The 13,286-nt window shown below is 36.8% G+C and overlaps 1 protein-coding gene across 1 annotated transcript in view; it reads left to right on the top strand.

Annotated features, from left to right (window-relative positions):
• The window catches only part of ctnna2 (catenin (cadherin-associated protein), alpha 2), a 673,292-nt gene that overhangs the window by 558,071 nt on the left and 101,935 nt on the right, over positions 1-13,286 (top strand). Inside the window, exon 9 of the mRNA XM_079811627.1 lies at positions 6,860-7,012. Coding sequence (XP_079667753.1) covers positions 6,860-7,012 — 153 coding nt within the window. The remainder of the gene's footprint in view (positions 1-6,859; positions 7,013-13,286) is intronic.

The raw sequence follows: 13,286 nt of genomic DNA, 5'->3' as shown, positions 1-13,286 counted from the left end.
AAAAACATTTAAATCAATTCTACAGCTTTAACCCAAATGCCATCTATCCAGAGCAAGAAAATCATTTCTCTGGCTTTCTCCACTCTGCCCTAAGACCTCTGAAGGGGAGGGGGCTTTGCTATCAGATTCATTTACAGACATGACAGGAAGATCAAACAGCACATCTCCGCTTGCTCTGTTTCTTTCTCTCCATCCCCTTTCCTTTCCGTATGTCATTGTTAATACTATATAAGTTCTGTCACTTCATTCTGATTTGTATTGGCTGCCTTTTCTGCTAACCAGGTACAGAGGCATGTTTATCCTGTGATTGCCCTTGACATTTTAGTAAGAAACATTGAGCTCTTGACCCAAAGCTCTTGCCGCTATGTGTCGAGAATTCAAATTAAGACAGAAAGGCAAAGTATAAGGCCCTCATCGTTCGTTTTTGACAATTGTATTTTGTCACATTCTATTGTTTTTATAATACCAATAAAGGTTTTCAGAAATTGGTGGAGAATGCGGGAATAATTCAACAGCATAATGAACTGCTCTTGTTTTTTCGGATTAAGAAGTAAAACATCTGTCGGCTTTGTTCTGAGCCTTACACTGAGTAAATTACACAAGATCACCTAATTTCATTGGCGGTTTGACTTTCTATCTCTGTGGCATCTGTTTTCATGCTCTAGCAGGTGGTTAATCCTTATAAATACACTTTCTTGTTTATAAGCGAAATTAGCAAACACAAGCTAATCCCATCTCTTAAGATATCCCCCATTTGCGACAATAAAAGAAATATCCTCTGGCTTGGCTAAGTGCATGCCTTCTTACTTATTTTGTCTTTGTTTCCTTCTGAATTTGACTTGATTGAGTTTGCTATGCTGATTTTACTGGTGCTTCAATGCCATTTGGATGATGAGAACAAAGGAATAGAGAGAAATTGGGAAGAGAGGCAGAAAGACAGAACGGGGAAGATGACAGGTAGGATCACAAGATTTCCATTTTTTCCAGTCCCTCTGAGCAATTTAAAGCAAAGCACTTCCTCTCCTCAGTGTTTCCAATTTTGGGCTTGCTGTTTTTGTAGTCTGCAAGGAGTCGGCGGCGCACTCCATTCGTCAAGCTTTTTTTTCCAATTTAGTCCTGAGATTACATGACTATAACTTCAATTCCGTCTTTGAAAAAGACATTAGACATGAGGGCTTCTCCGTGGACTAGGCCTACTTGTTGTCTTGCCAATGCTATATGCTGTTTTGGAACATTTAACAAGTGTGTTTGATTTCACATGTTGGAATATTTGTAACATGCAGTATATTAAATAAAGGTTTAAAGGTCTGCAACCTGAAAATGAGATTTCCCCAGTAAACAGAAATTAATCTCACTGGCATAATGATGATGCAAACGGAACTGACCCTAAAATGCCATGGTCGATGTCAAAGGAAAATAATTACAGCTTAAATAATCTTAATAAAAAAAGCAGAGACAGATGACTTGCTCTCAAGCTCCGTGAGAACTGAAAAATTAATTTTGAGGAAGGGTGGGGGAACTGAAATGCCGTCAAACCGAGTCCCAGTTTAAGATTATTAATATATTCAAATACTAGTACAGTAGTGTCCTTCTTTTTCATGTAGTCCTTGTTTTTAACACACACATCTCTAGTTTTTCAGTGCATATCTTTATTCAGTATAACCAGAAAAATTATACATTTTGGTCACTTTTTTCAATTTAATTTTCCCTGGGGTTGCACCCAAACCATTACGAAGACAAGCACACATCCTTTACCAGAGGTTATTAGAGACAGAGCGCCAAGGTTCATTAAAACATTTCAATTAAATCATCGGCACACAGGGAGAAGGATCATTACCTATGAAGTGTGCTCTGTTTTCTGAATTTCATGCTCAGGTGGCCAAGAACTCCTCCACTGAGTGCTGCACATTGATTGAAAAGATGACGTCCTCATGCTTGGCTCTGGTTTCATGGCCTGTTCGACATCCCAGCGTGGCCTTAAACTTCCTTACATGCAAGCGAGAGGGGCCATATTTTACTTTTTGTGGCAGTTATTGAGTTACAAAAGGTCCTTGCAACAAAAACATAATTTTCTCTTACAAATAATTGTGTGACATTTTCCATTTAGCTTTTTTTTAAAATATATATTACCTTCAAATGTGCACTCTTTTGAACAAATCAAAAGAGTTTTACAAAAAGAAACGAGTATCACAGGAGATCACAGGCCTTTATTTGAACTTGCATTTATTTCTCAAATGTGCGTGCGTGTGATTCAAAGAACAAACATACACATGAAAAACGTGCATACGCTTCTCTTACAGATGTGAAATCTGTTGAAATTGTGCGCAGCTGAATGGTTTAAGATCTCCGCTTTGTAAACACTGCCTAATGGACGTTTTAGAAATGTATTAAGCCCTAGGGTCCTTGATTCAATTTTAAAGCACCCTTTTATGTCAAAAAGGTTCTAAATAAGGAGAAATGTCTTAAATTATTGAACAATACTTTCATGTTAAATGGGTTATTTAAAATATTTTTTTTTAATATAAGACCCCCAGCCCCCCCCAAGATGTACCTTTTTGAATAATTATTTTCATATTGCATATTTTTTATATTAAAAAAATATGATCCTGCTTTGAATCAAATTTAAATTTTTGTATTTAAAGTATAGTAAATACTGGTAAAATGTACCAACAATCACAATACACTTTATACCATAGCTACCATACAAATAACCTAAAGTTCTCATTAAGTAGATTTCATTATGACTGATTTCTCACCTTTTTTAATGTATAGTGAAAGATGCTGGCATGTCAAAAAAGTGTTTGATCCGCATTACCTACAGGGGATATGAATATTATTCCCTTAGGCCGATCACGTAGCGCTGAAAAGACAGCAGTTTTTTCCTCAAGGAGGGCAAGCGCTAATCTATTATGCTGCATCATTGGATATTGACAGGCAAGTGCGTCAGTACATAACCGAAATAAGAAATGAGTTGCATCGCTGGTGGGCAAGTTCTGCTCTTTGGCAATATCCAGTATCTTCACCCTCTGGTTATGGGCAGCCCCTCATTTCTTTTTCGGCTATTCATAGGCTAAAGACTTTTAGGACCGCGGTAAGCTTTTACTTTTGATTGTTAGCATTTTTAAGTCTTTTTGGACTCGCGATCTTCTAACATTACACTCTGACACACCGTATGTCTTAGCTGCTTAATAAGAGTTGATTGATGACTCGTATTGATGTTTGATGACTCGTATGTATGCGTATTTGGCTCTCCCTGTTGTTGTGGGTGTATTATTGACACGTAAAAGTTAAGACCCCGAATATAAGACTACCCCATTTTTTCAGGTGTTTTTCGTAGAAATGTTTTTCTTCTTCTTATATTTGGAACAATACAGCCTTTTTTCTAACGATAAAGTATATTTATGAGCTGTTAATGCATACAATTTTAAGTTACAAATAAATTAAAAGAAAATTAATTAATCAAAACTAAATCCATAAAATTATCCCATGGAAACCAATAAGAGGTTCTATGAAGTTCCTGACACGACCCTTTAAGGTTCTGTTTGCAATGAATCACAGTTTGTTTTGAATAGTGCATTTCTAATGATGGCTAAAATCTATGCATATGAAAATGAGCCCAGCCGAGCTGATTACTGAAAAGGTGCTGATTTGTAAGCGTTATTATAACCATCATTATTTCATATTTATTAGGATTGTTAGACTGAGAAAGAGTAAGGAAAATCCCGTTTTTTTATGACATGTCCCCTTTAAGGGCGGCTCAAGTTCTGACTGGACAACTTTCTTGCCAGTGATGGATTATGCGTCGCCTTTAGCCATAATTCATCATTACCGTCTGCCCACCATGGGCTAGCACAGGGTTTTTAATTGTTTAAGATATGTGCTTGCCTCGCTGAATGATAATTATTGCTTGTTAGTAGTGTTTCCCATCATCCATTAGAGGACATGTGTCGTGGGAATCTACCCCATTAGAATAGCTCACAATGTTTTTTTTGTACTGCATATAACTGAATGATGCTGTTGCGTGTTTCTGCTAAACTAAAACCGTCTATTAAAATCACAATGAAATCAAAATTTTTAAGGAATATTTCAGTATTTATTATAAATTATTTATCTGTGTACATTTTTTAAAAATTAATGTGCCCTCATAATTTTTAATCAAAATAACTTCCCCTCCCTCTGATGAAGTGTTTACATGGCGTGAAGGTAGGACAAACTGTTACTCACATGAGATCACAACATCCAATCCATTCCTGATGGACAAAATCAAGTCCCGCCCTAATTTCTTGTTTGAGAAGCCATTTCAGTCATATATACATCACAAAAGATTACTGTGCCTTCTATTTCATGCCAACTTTAAATAATATGGATTGTATAGCTATAATTTGTATAATTTGCGATTCGATTCTCAAAACCGGGGGGAAATTACTGAGATGCCCTTGAGCAAGGCACCTAACCCAATCGCTCCACAGCAAAAAGTAGTTGCCCACTTCTCAATGTGTGTGTGTGTGTGTGTGTGTGTGTGTGTGTTCACTACTCTTAATGTGTGTGCACTTATTTTTTATTTTGTTATGTGTGTGTGCACATATCCTGTTTCAGGAGATATGTTAAGCTTTTCTCTTACCTTGAGGCAAAATGAGTGCCTGCGTGTTTTGGGTTGATGTGATACTGGCTTATGCTTAGGGATAGTGACCAAAAGGTTACTAGCTTGATCACTGCAATTAGCAAACCATGTCAGGGCTCCAGAGTGCGACTAAATGGTCGCATTTTGCGACTAAAATTTGAGAGAGTGCGACTGAATTTTACATCCAGTCGCACATGTGCGACCAGTAAATTTGCCTGCTGTCGGTACTGGAGAAATTAAGAAAATACACTTACTAATTATAATTGATAGACGTTATGTTTGGCAAATTCTATCTTTGCCAGCCGTTTCTTTATGAGATAATATTAAACCATTTGTCCGTGATGCATTTTTGCCATTCGCAATCCAGAAGAGAGAGAGCGAGCGAGCTCTGTCACGTGAAGCTCCAGCGAACACAACACCACCGTCAGCTTTAATGAGTGAGGATGCGATGGCCAAGAGAACTACACAAAAGTTTAGTCTTCTTAAACTTTAGGGATGTGCTGTGATATTAATCTAATTTTATTTTCGATTTTGGCTTTCAAGAATTATAAAAAGATGATATGAGGTAAAACTATTCCTATAGCCGTGTTCCGTCGAGCTCATCCTTCCCTTCTCAGCTGCGCTGTCATTTCTCCTTAAACCTAAACTAAACGTCAGATTCAGTGATTGTTGTAAACTGCAGTCTCTACTATTGCTAAACTGCGGGATGTGTTTGATCATAAAGAGCTATTAAATGCACAATAATCCGCGCAAGAGACGCTGTTTCCAACTTCAAGGCGGCTTATGTGTGTGTGCTGTGAAATGGACCGATTTGCACATTATATTTTAGGCTTCGTGTGCGCGTCTAAACCATCAAATAAACAACAAATAGCCGGTGTCAAAATGACCGGATTGGAGAGTAGTTATTTTAACAGTTTATATCTTAAATGGGCGTAAATAGTTTGGAGAAATAGGAGAATATGATATTATTAGTTCTACATTCGATCGGTCTTAAAGGGGCAGCGTCTAATAAACCTGCTGACGATTGAGCCATTGATTCGAATCGAACAAAAGGCAAATAGAAAATATTCACATCTCTTGAATTAATAACTTTAGCTTTTATAAGCATTAATCTATCAATTTATACAGTGAAAACTATGCAGTGTTATTTTACATTTCATTGCTTTATTAGATTTCTTTGTAGGTTTGATCTTTCTAGGTAATATTAATGTTAGCAGACCTTCCGAATGCCTGCACACTGGTCCATTTACAAATAGATGTTTTATATTTTTGTTCAAACTTTGCGGTTTCTTTTGCTATAGATATTTTACTTTTCAGATTATAAAGCCATGTTAATTATGTTCTTAATTATGTTTTTTTTATTTTTTATAAAAAAAATATATAAAGTATAATAAAAAGAACCGGTAAGAATACTGTTAAAGTACCGGATCGATAAGCAGTATCGGTAAAAGTAGTAATACCATTAAAACCTTAACGATACCGATCCCTATTAGTAATACAGTGGACATTAGTAGATTTGGTTAGCATGTTGATTTACGGTGTGCGCCCCTAAAATTTCTGGTTGTGCCCCTAAAATTTTCAGTTGGGGGCCACTGTGCTCCTAGTGAAAAAAGTTAGTCTGGAGCCCTGCATGTGATTTTAGCATTGTGCTCCTAAGCAAGGCACTTAACCTTTAAGTTTCTTACTATTCCTTCTTTGTCTGTTGTTTTCTTTTTAGGTACTGTAGAATTTGCACGTATTCTCTCTTGATATGCCAAAACATTTAAAGCAATATAGCTAATATTTCGTTATAAGAGAGTAGATGTGTTAGGTTCTTTATTGTAAGGCCTCTTTGAAATTACCGCTCTGGAAAGAGGCTGGTGAAGGGTTTGGAAATGTGCCATCAGACACTTTACCTATGAGTAAAATGGCTGATTTTTTGCCATTAAGATGGATGTCAATGGTAGCTTTTTCCAGGTATCACAGCCCCTTTAGAAGCATTTTAAGGATCAAGTGTTTACATAAAAGTGCATCGGAGCTAATGCCCCTATAAATGTGCCTTCTGGTCAATTCCGCTGCGCTCCATCTAGCTGTTTTTAACACAAGAATGCACTTAAGCTCTCCATTAGAAAATGTGTTAAACCTGGAGTTTACCGATTGTAAATGCCCTAAAGTAGGAGCTCCAAGTACAAGTTCAAGTACCGGAGAGTTTATGTAGGACAGCAACTGATCCCAACTCTCTGTGTCTCTTTTCTCTAGCTAAGGAAGGCTGTTATGGACCACATATCTGACTCTTTCCTGGAGACCAACGTGCCTCTGCTGGTGCTGATAGAGGCGGCCAAGAGCGGTAACGAGAAGGAGGTTAAGGAGTACGCGCAGGTCTTCCGCGAACACGCCAACAAGCTGGTGGAGGTGAGTAACATATAACACCCCCTCACTCAACTCCCTCATCTCATTCAGCCCGAGCGGATGATTCTTATCTGGGGCACCGCAGGCCACTATCAGTCAGAGCACGAGGTGGCCTTTAGGAAGTCATCTGCCAAGCCATGGCAATTTAATGCTGGAATATGGTGCAGTGGAGCTCAATTCTGTAATGACAAATTTGTGTTTGATAACATGGATTCGGATCACAGAGTGGGAATGACACCAGGGAATGGCTTTAACATTTTTTCTCCCCTCTTTAATATCTCGCGTGACTCGACTTCAAAGATGCAGTTCATTCCTATTATCGAAAGCAATATGGTGACTGAGGTAAAATGGCTGAATAGGAAAGAGACACTTATCTGAAGGGTGGTGTTAGAGGTTGATATGTCAAAAATGCAAAAGGGCATATAACGTATACTGAACAGAACTTTTCGAAAAGATCTTATGAGTCTTCTCACACTCACTTGTGCACACATTAGCATTGACTTTCACATACTAGCTAGTGTGTGTACAAACATTTCTAGCTAAATAAAAGGGGATATACAGTACACTATTTCATAACTTATCTATGCAGTCCAATCGCTACAATTTTATTCTACAAACTTAAACGAGAGCTCCAAAAAACTTGCCGCCAAAGCCTGAGTGGCATCTAGATGCTTGCTTTCCAAAAGGAGAGCTTAAGGAGAAATCTACTTTTGACTTAGGAACACTGGATTCAGCACTCAATTTTGAGCATGGTATCAATAATGTAACCAGTCTGGCAATACCCTGCGCTTCTAGACAGATGGGAGAAGTTTTCAGATCAAATTCCAAAATATATTAACTATTAATGTGCTTGAATTGGACTTCAAAATATGCCTATTATCGCATACAATTACATTAAAATCTTTTCTAAAAGAGTTATTATGGTGGCGTATGTGTGTATTGTGGTAAAGTACTTGTTAGGCCTTGAGGTTCCTGTAGCAGCATGATTTATCTGACAGATTGGAACACTGAAATTAAAGGTTGACAAATTTAGTTCACAGACATTTTGTGGCAATTATGAGACATATAATTAATGATTACTGCATTTTGGTAGTACATATTTTGGTCATATAGCCTACATCCAAGTATTTTAATCAGGGAACTGTTATAAAGTTAATTATCTCATAATAAAGCTTTGGGTCAGTAAGATTTTTTTGTTCGTTTTGTTTTTGAAAATCTGTTTTGTATGGAAGCATGTTTCCGCCACAGAATAAAACATTTGAAAAGATAATTGCGACTTTTATCTGCGAGTTATGAAGTCAAAATTGTGATATGTGACTTTATATCACGTAATTCTGACTTTATAACTTGCAATTCTTTTTTCTCTGAATTTCTCATATTTTCTCAGAATTGTGAGATATAAACTCGCAATTTCAAGTTATAAAGTCAGAATTGCGAGTTTATATCTCACAATTCTGACTTTATATCTCACAATTGCGACTTTATATCATGCAATTCTGACTTTAACCTCGCTATTGCAACTTTATATCTCGCAATTCTGAAAGACAAACTCGCAATTGAAAGAAAAAAAGTCAGAATTGTGAGATAAAAAGTTGCAATTACACATTTTATTGTCTTGCTCTCTTTCTGCCTCTCTCTTTTACACGCACACACATGAATTGGCACACGAACACACCATCCCACACACGTCAACTGTCAATGGGGAAAACATTGTAAACTTTGTTGTTTCATGCACTGACTCAATAAACTGTACATCTCTTCCCCTGAAAAAACGTATATTATTTTCCTCCTATTAATATGCATATACTGCTTCTGCTGACTTAAGATTATACTCCCTTTAGCAGTTCATGGCTGTATGGGTTAAACTGCTGTGCTTTGCTAGCCAGCATTAGCAAAGATTAATAAAAATGTATGTATGGTAAAATATATTCTCCTATCCCAGTTTAATGTGCAGAGAGAGAGAGAGAGAGAGAGAGAGAGAGAGAGAGAGAGAGAGAGAGAGAGAGAGAGAGAGAGAGAGAGAGAGAGAGAGAGAGAGAGAGAGAGAGAGAGAGAGAGAGAGAGAGAGAGAGAGACTGAAGACTGGAATAATGTAATTGCCACAAGGCAAAGCTCAATTACATTTTTAAATATATTAAAATAGAATACAGCTGTTTAAAATTTATATATTAAATAATATTTGTGCTGTATTTGTGTGGTGAGCATAACTATGGAAGCTTGTTTCCGCCACAGAATAAAAATAAAAAAGGTAATTGCAACTTTTTATCTCACAATTCTGACTTTATATCTCACAATTGCGACTTTATATCATGCAATTCTGACTTTAACCTCGCTATTGCAACTTTATATCTCGCAATTCTGAAAGACAAACTCGCAATTGAAAGAAAAAAAGTCAGAATTGTGAGATAAAAAGTTGCAATTACCTTTTTTATTTTTATTCTGTGGCGGAAACAAGCTTCCATAGTTATGCTCACCACACAAATACAGCACAAATATTATTTAATATATAAATTTTAAACAGCTGTATTCTATTTTAATATATTTAAAAATGTAATTGAGCTTTGCCTTGTGGCAATTACATTATTCCAGTCTTCAGTGTCACATGATTATTCAGAAATCACCCTAATATTCTGATTCGGTGCTAAAGAAACAGTTTAAAACCGTGAATTTTTTTTTTTCAAGAACTTTTGTCTGAAACTTTTTGTCTGACATATATAGGAATAAAATAAAAGTATTTGCCATCCCTTCTAATCAATTTAATAAAAGTATTCTTTCAAAAAATAAATCTTGCAGACCACAAACTTTTAAATGGTAGTGTGTATATATAAATATATTACTTATCCACCTCTTTTCCCTTTGAGGACGTCCCCAAAATGAGTTTTGTCAGATTTAACTACATTCCGGGGACATTTTCTGGAAATTTGTCCCCAAAGCATAGCTAGGTTAGGAACACACACACAGAGTTGACCTGAAGGGAGTGCCGTTCCCTGACTTCATCAAATAAAATGTTCCCTCACTGGTATGATCTCAGAATAAAGAACAGCCGAGCAGCTCATGTCCGTTTCTCCAGCCGATCAATAGTCACTGTTTCTTGCCGAGGTCAAGGAGCCTGATGAAATAGAGGTCACGCGTCACAGCTCTACCCTGATGAAATGTCTGTACTTCTGTAAAAAAATCTCTCTCTCTCTCGCTCTTGGAATCAATAGCAATAGAAATGGGGACATGAATATGAATATGGACTATATTTTATTCGGATAGAAATAATCTCGGGAAATGTTACAACGATTTACTCCTCTAAGAAATACAAGCTAGTAAATGTAAAAGTGTGATGAAGGCCTGATCTCTTTTGAGAGCCATTCTGACATTCACTTAATGGTTAATGTTAATGATTTCGATACATTTTAAATAATACTTTCTCATATTCACTTTGTAGACTAGAGATGACTGCACTACCGTCTGGTTCGAGTGTATTTTGTTCTACATGCCTGTAATGCATTGCACTATGAAATAACTGCCCATTTAAAAGGTTATTAAATGTTTTGCAGCACAGCTGAGATGTGGGTTATTAATGTGAACCTGTTGACACACTTTTATTGTCTTGCTCTCTTTCTGCCTCTCTCTTTTACACGCACACACATGAATTGGCACACGAACACACCATCCCACACACGTCAACTGTCAATGGGGAAAACATTGTAAACTTTGTTGTTTCATGCACTGACTCAATAAACTGTACATCTCTTCCCCTGAAAAAACGTATATTATTTTCCTCCTGTTAATATGCATATACTGCTTCTGCTGACTTAAGATTATACTCCCTTTAGCAGTTCATGGCTGTATGGGTTAAACTGCTGTGCTTTGCTAGCCAGCATTAGCAAAGATTAATAAAAATGTATGTATGGTAAAATATATTCTCCTATCCCAGTTTAATGTGCAGAGAGAGAGAGAGAGAGAGAGAGAGAGAGAGAGAGAGAGAGAGAGAGAGAGAGAGAGAGAGAGAGAGAGAGAGAGAGAGAGAGAGAGAGAGAGAGAGAGAGAGAGAGAGAGAGAGAGAGAGAGAGAGAGAGAGAGAGAGAGAGAGAGAGAGAGAGAGAGATTTTTAAGTAATAGTTCAACAGTCGTGTTTTTCCAAACCTGTGCTTTTCTTGGTGTGGAACACAAAAGAAGATCTTTTGAAAATGAAAGATAATTGGCTCCAATGTTGTTTTGGACATTGAATTTCATTATATGGACAAAAACATTTGAAACATTGTTCAAAATGTCTTTTGTGCTCTACAAAATAAAGAAATGCATACAGATTTGGAACAACATAAGGGTGAGTAAATAAGTGTTTTTTGAGTGAACTGTCCACTTAAGCTATATTTGTAGGCCATTAGTTGGGCAAAAAAGGACAGACTGTGATTGTGGTGCTTTTAACATTGCGGTTTGTTTCTTGAGGTTAACACTGTTTGCATTCCGTTTTACTTCTATTATCTGATGTTTTGAAATGGGCTACTGAATTTTAGGCCATGGATTTTTTGTTTTAAATTTACAGATTTACAGTACATACAAATAATAGTTTTATCCTTTTTATAAAAGACAATAAAGACAGCAACAAACAAAGATAACTTTTATAGATATGGTATGCGCATTAGGGATGGGCGATATGGACTTAAAAATGTATCCCGATATTTTCTAGTATTTATTGCGATAACGATATCAATGACGATAAATGTAGTATCATTCCCCATGTTTTTGTATACAAGTGAGAGCTGCATGCATTCTTGAGAGACTCAGAAAAACAAACAATGATCTAGTAAAACGTACCTGTCATCAAATAGGCTCCTATAATACATATGTATATATGCACATTATATATATATGTGTGTAAAATTCCACACCAGCCTTTTCAGAAATGGAAAAGTTGCAGATATAATTGTCTTCGTTTGTTATGTTTAAATAGTGCAACTGTGCTGCAAAACATCACACAATACAAACAATAATAATTAAAATCAATGACAAGTTTTAAATGTAAACCGATCCTGTATTTATTCATACACTCATGGTGCAAACAGTGGTAAAAATAGCAGAAACAGCAAAAGTAATTATACCAAAAATGTCTTCAGATTACAAAAAAGTTGAAAATAATGATTTAATGATAGAACTTCAGTAATTTGAGTTAATAATACCATGAATTCTTCTACTAATAAAAATAAACTGGACTAAGGATTAATGAGCTTCTGGGTTCATGAATATTAATCACGTTGTCAGCGCTCATTCAAACTGATTTGCTGAAATCAAAACACAGTAATAGGTGCGTGCCAGCCAATGAGATTCCCGTTTGTGCATTCGTTTCTTCCTGTTCATGAAAGGCTGAATAATTCCAAATAAACGCCATTATTTTACAGGAAAATACAACAAAGGATATTGTTTACATGTAGCACGTCAATTCTGTGTGGTATAAGACTCTCTCGCTCTCTCTTTGAGTGTGTGTGAAACACTGAGCGCTCTCAGTCGCGCACCTCACACTAGTGTTTAATGTGCGTCAAATACACTGCGCATTCATTGAGATGAACTGAAATAGTTTGCTTTACCGATCGATTGAGACAGAGCAAATATCTTAAGCGCTCAGTCCAAGTGCTCAGCGAGTGAAAATTCATCTGTATGGTTCAGATTGCCCTCAGGTAGCCCCTCGTTTAGCTATGAACTCTTCCGTAGCTTCCACCATAGTTGTTTTCGCTCTGAGATGCGGATTCAGTGCCGCCGCACCCATCACGCGCTGCGCATAGGACAAATGCTGCGGGGGGGCACCACAAGAAAATTCTCTCTCCAACCCCCGTTCAGCTATACAAAGTGATGAACGCAGCCATCGCCGCCATCATAAAGTAATAACGCATCAAGACGGCCAGCGGCGGCACTGTGCGGATGGGTCGCGCCATCAACAAGGCTTTATCGTTATTATCGCGGGAAGACAAATTCTTATCGTGGGGAGAATTTTTACCGGTATATTGCAAACGATAAGATATCGGCCATCCCTAATGCGCATTGAACAAGGAAATTGGTACATATTTAATTTTAAAAGCTCTCATTTAATGTTTAAGTTGAAAAGAGAATGATTCATAAAAAATCATATCATCGTCAATTCACAGTGTTTTTCAGAACTGTGCAGTGAACAGTTTTCACAGAGGGACCCTTTTCCTTAAAAGCAATCTAAAACAAATTCTGCAAATATACAGGTGCATCTCAATAAATTAGAATGCCGTGGAAAAGTTAATTTATTTCAGTAATTCAACTTAAA

Source organism: Gobio gobio, assembly GCF_949357685.1.
Source record: "Gobio gobio genome assembly, chromosome: 3".
Classification (NCBI taxonomy): domain Eukaryota; kingdom Metazoa; phylum Chordata; class Actinopteri; order Cypriniformes; family Gobionidae; genus Gobio; species Gobio gobio.
The sequence above is the reverse complement of the archived record's forward strand: the minus strand, read 5'-3'. Positions and strand labels throughout refer to the sequence as shown.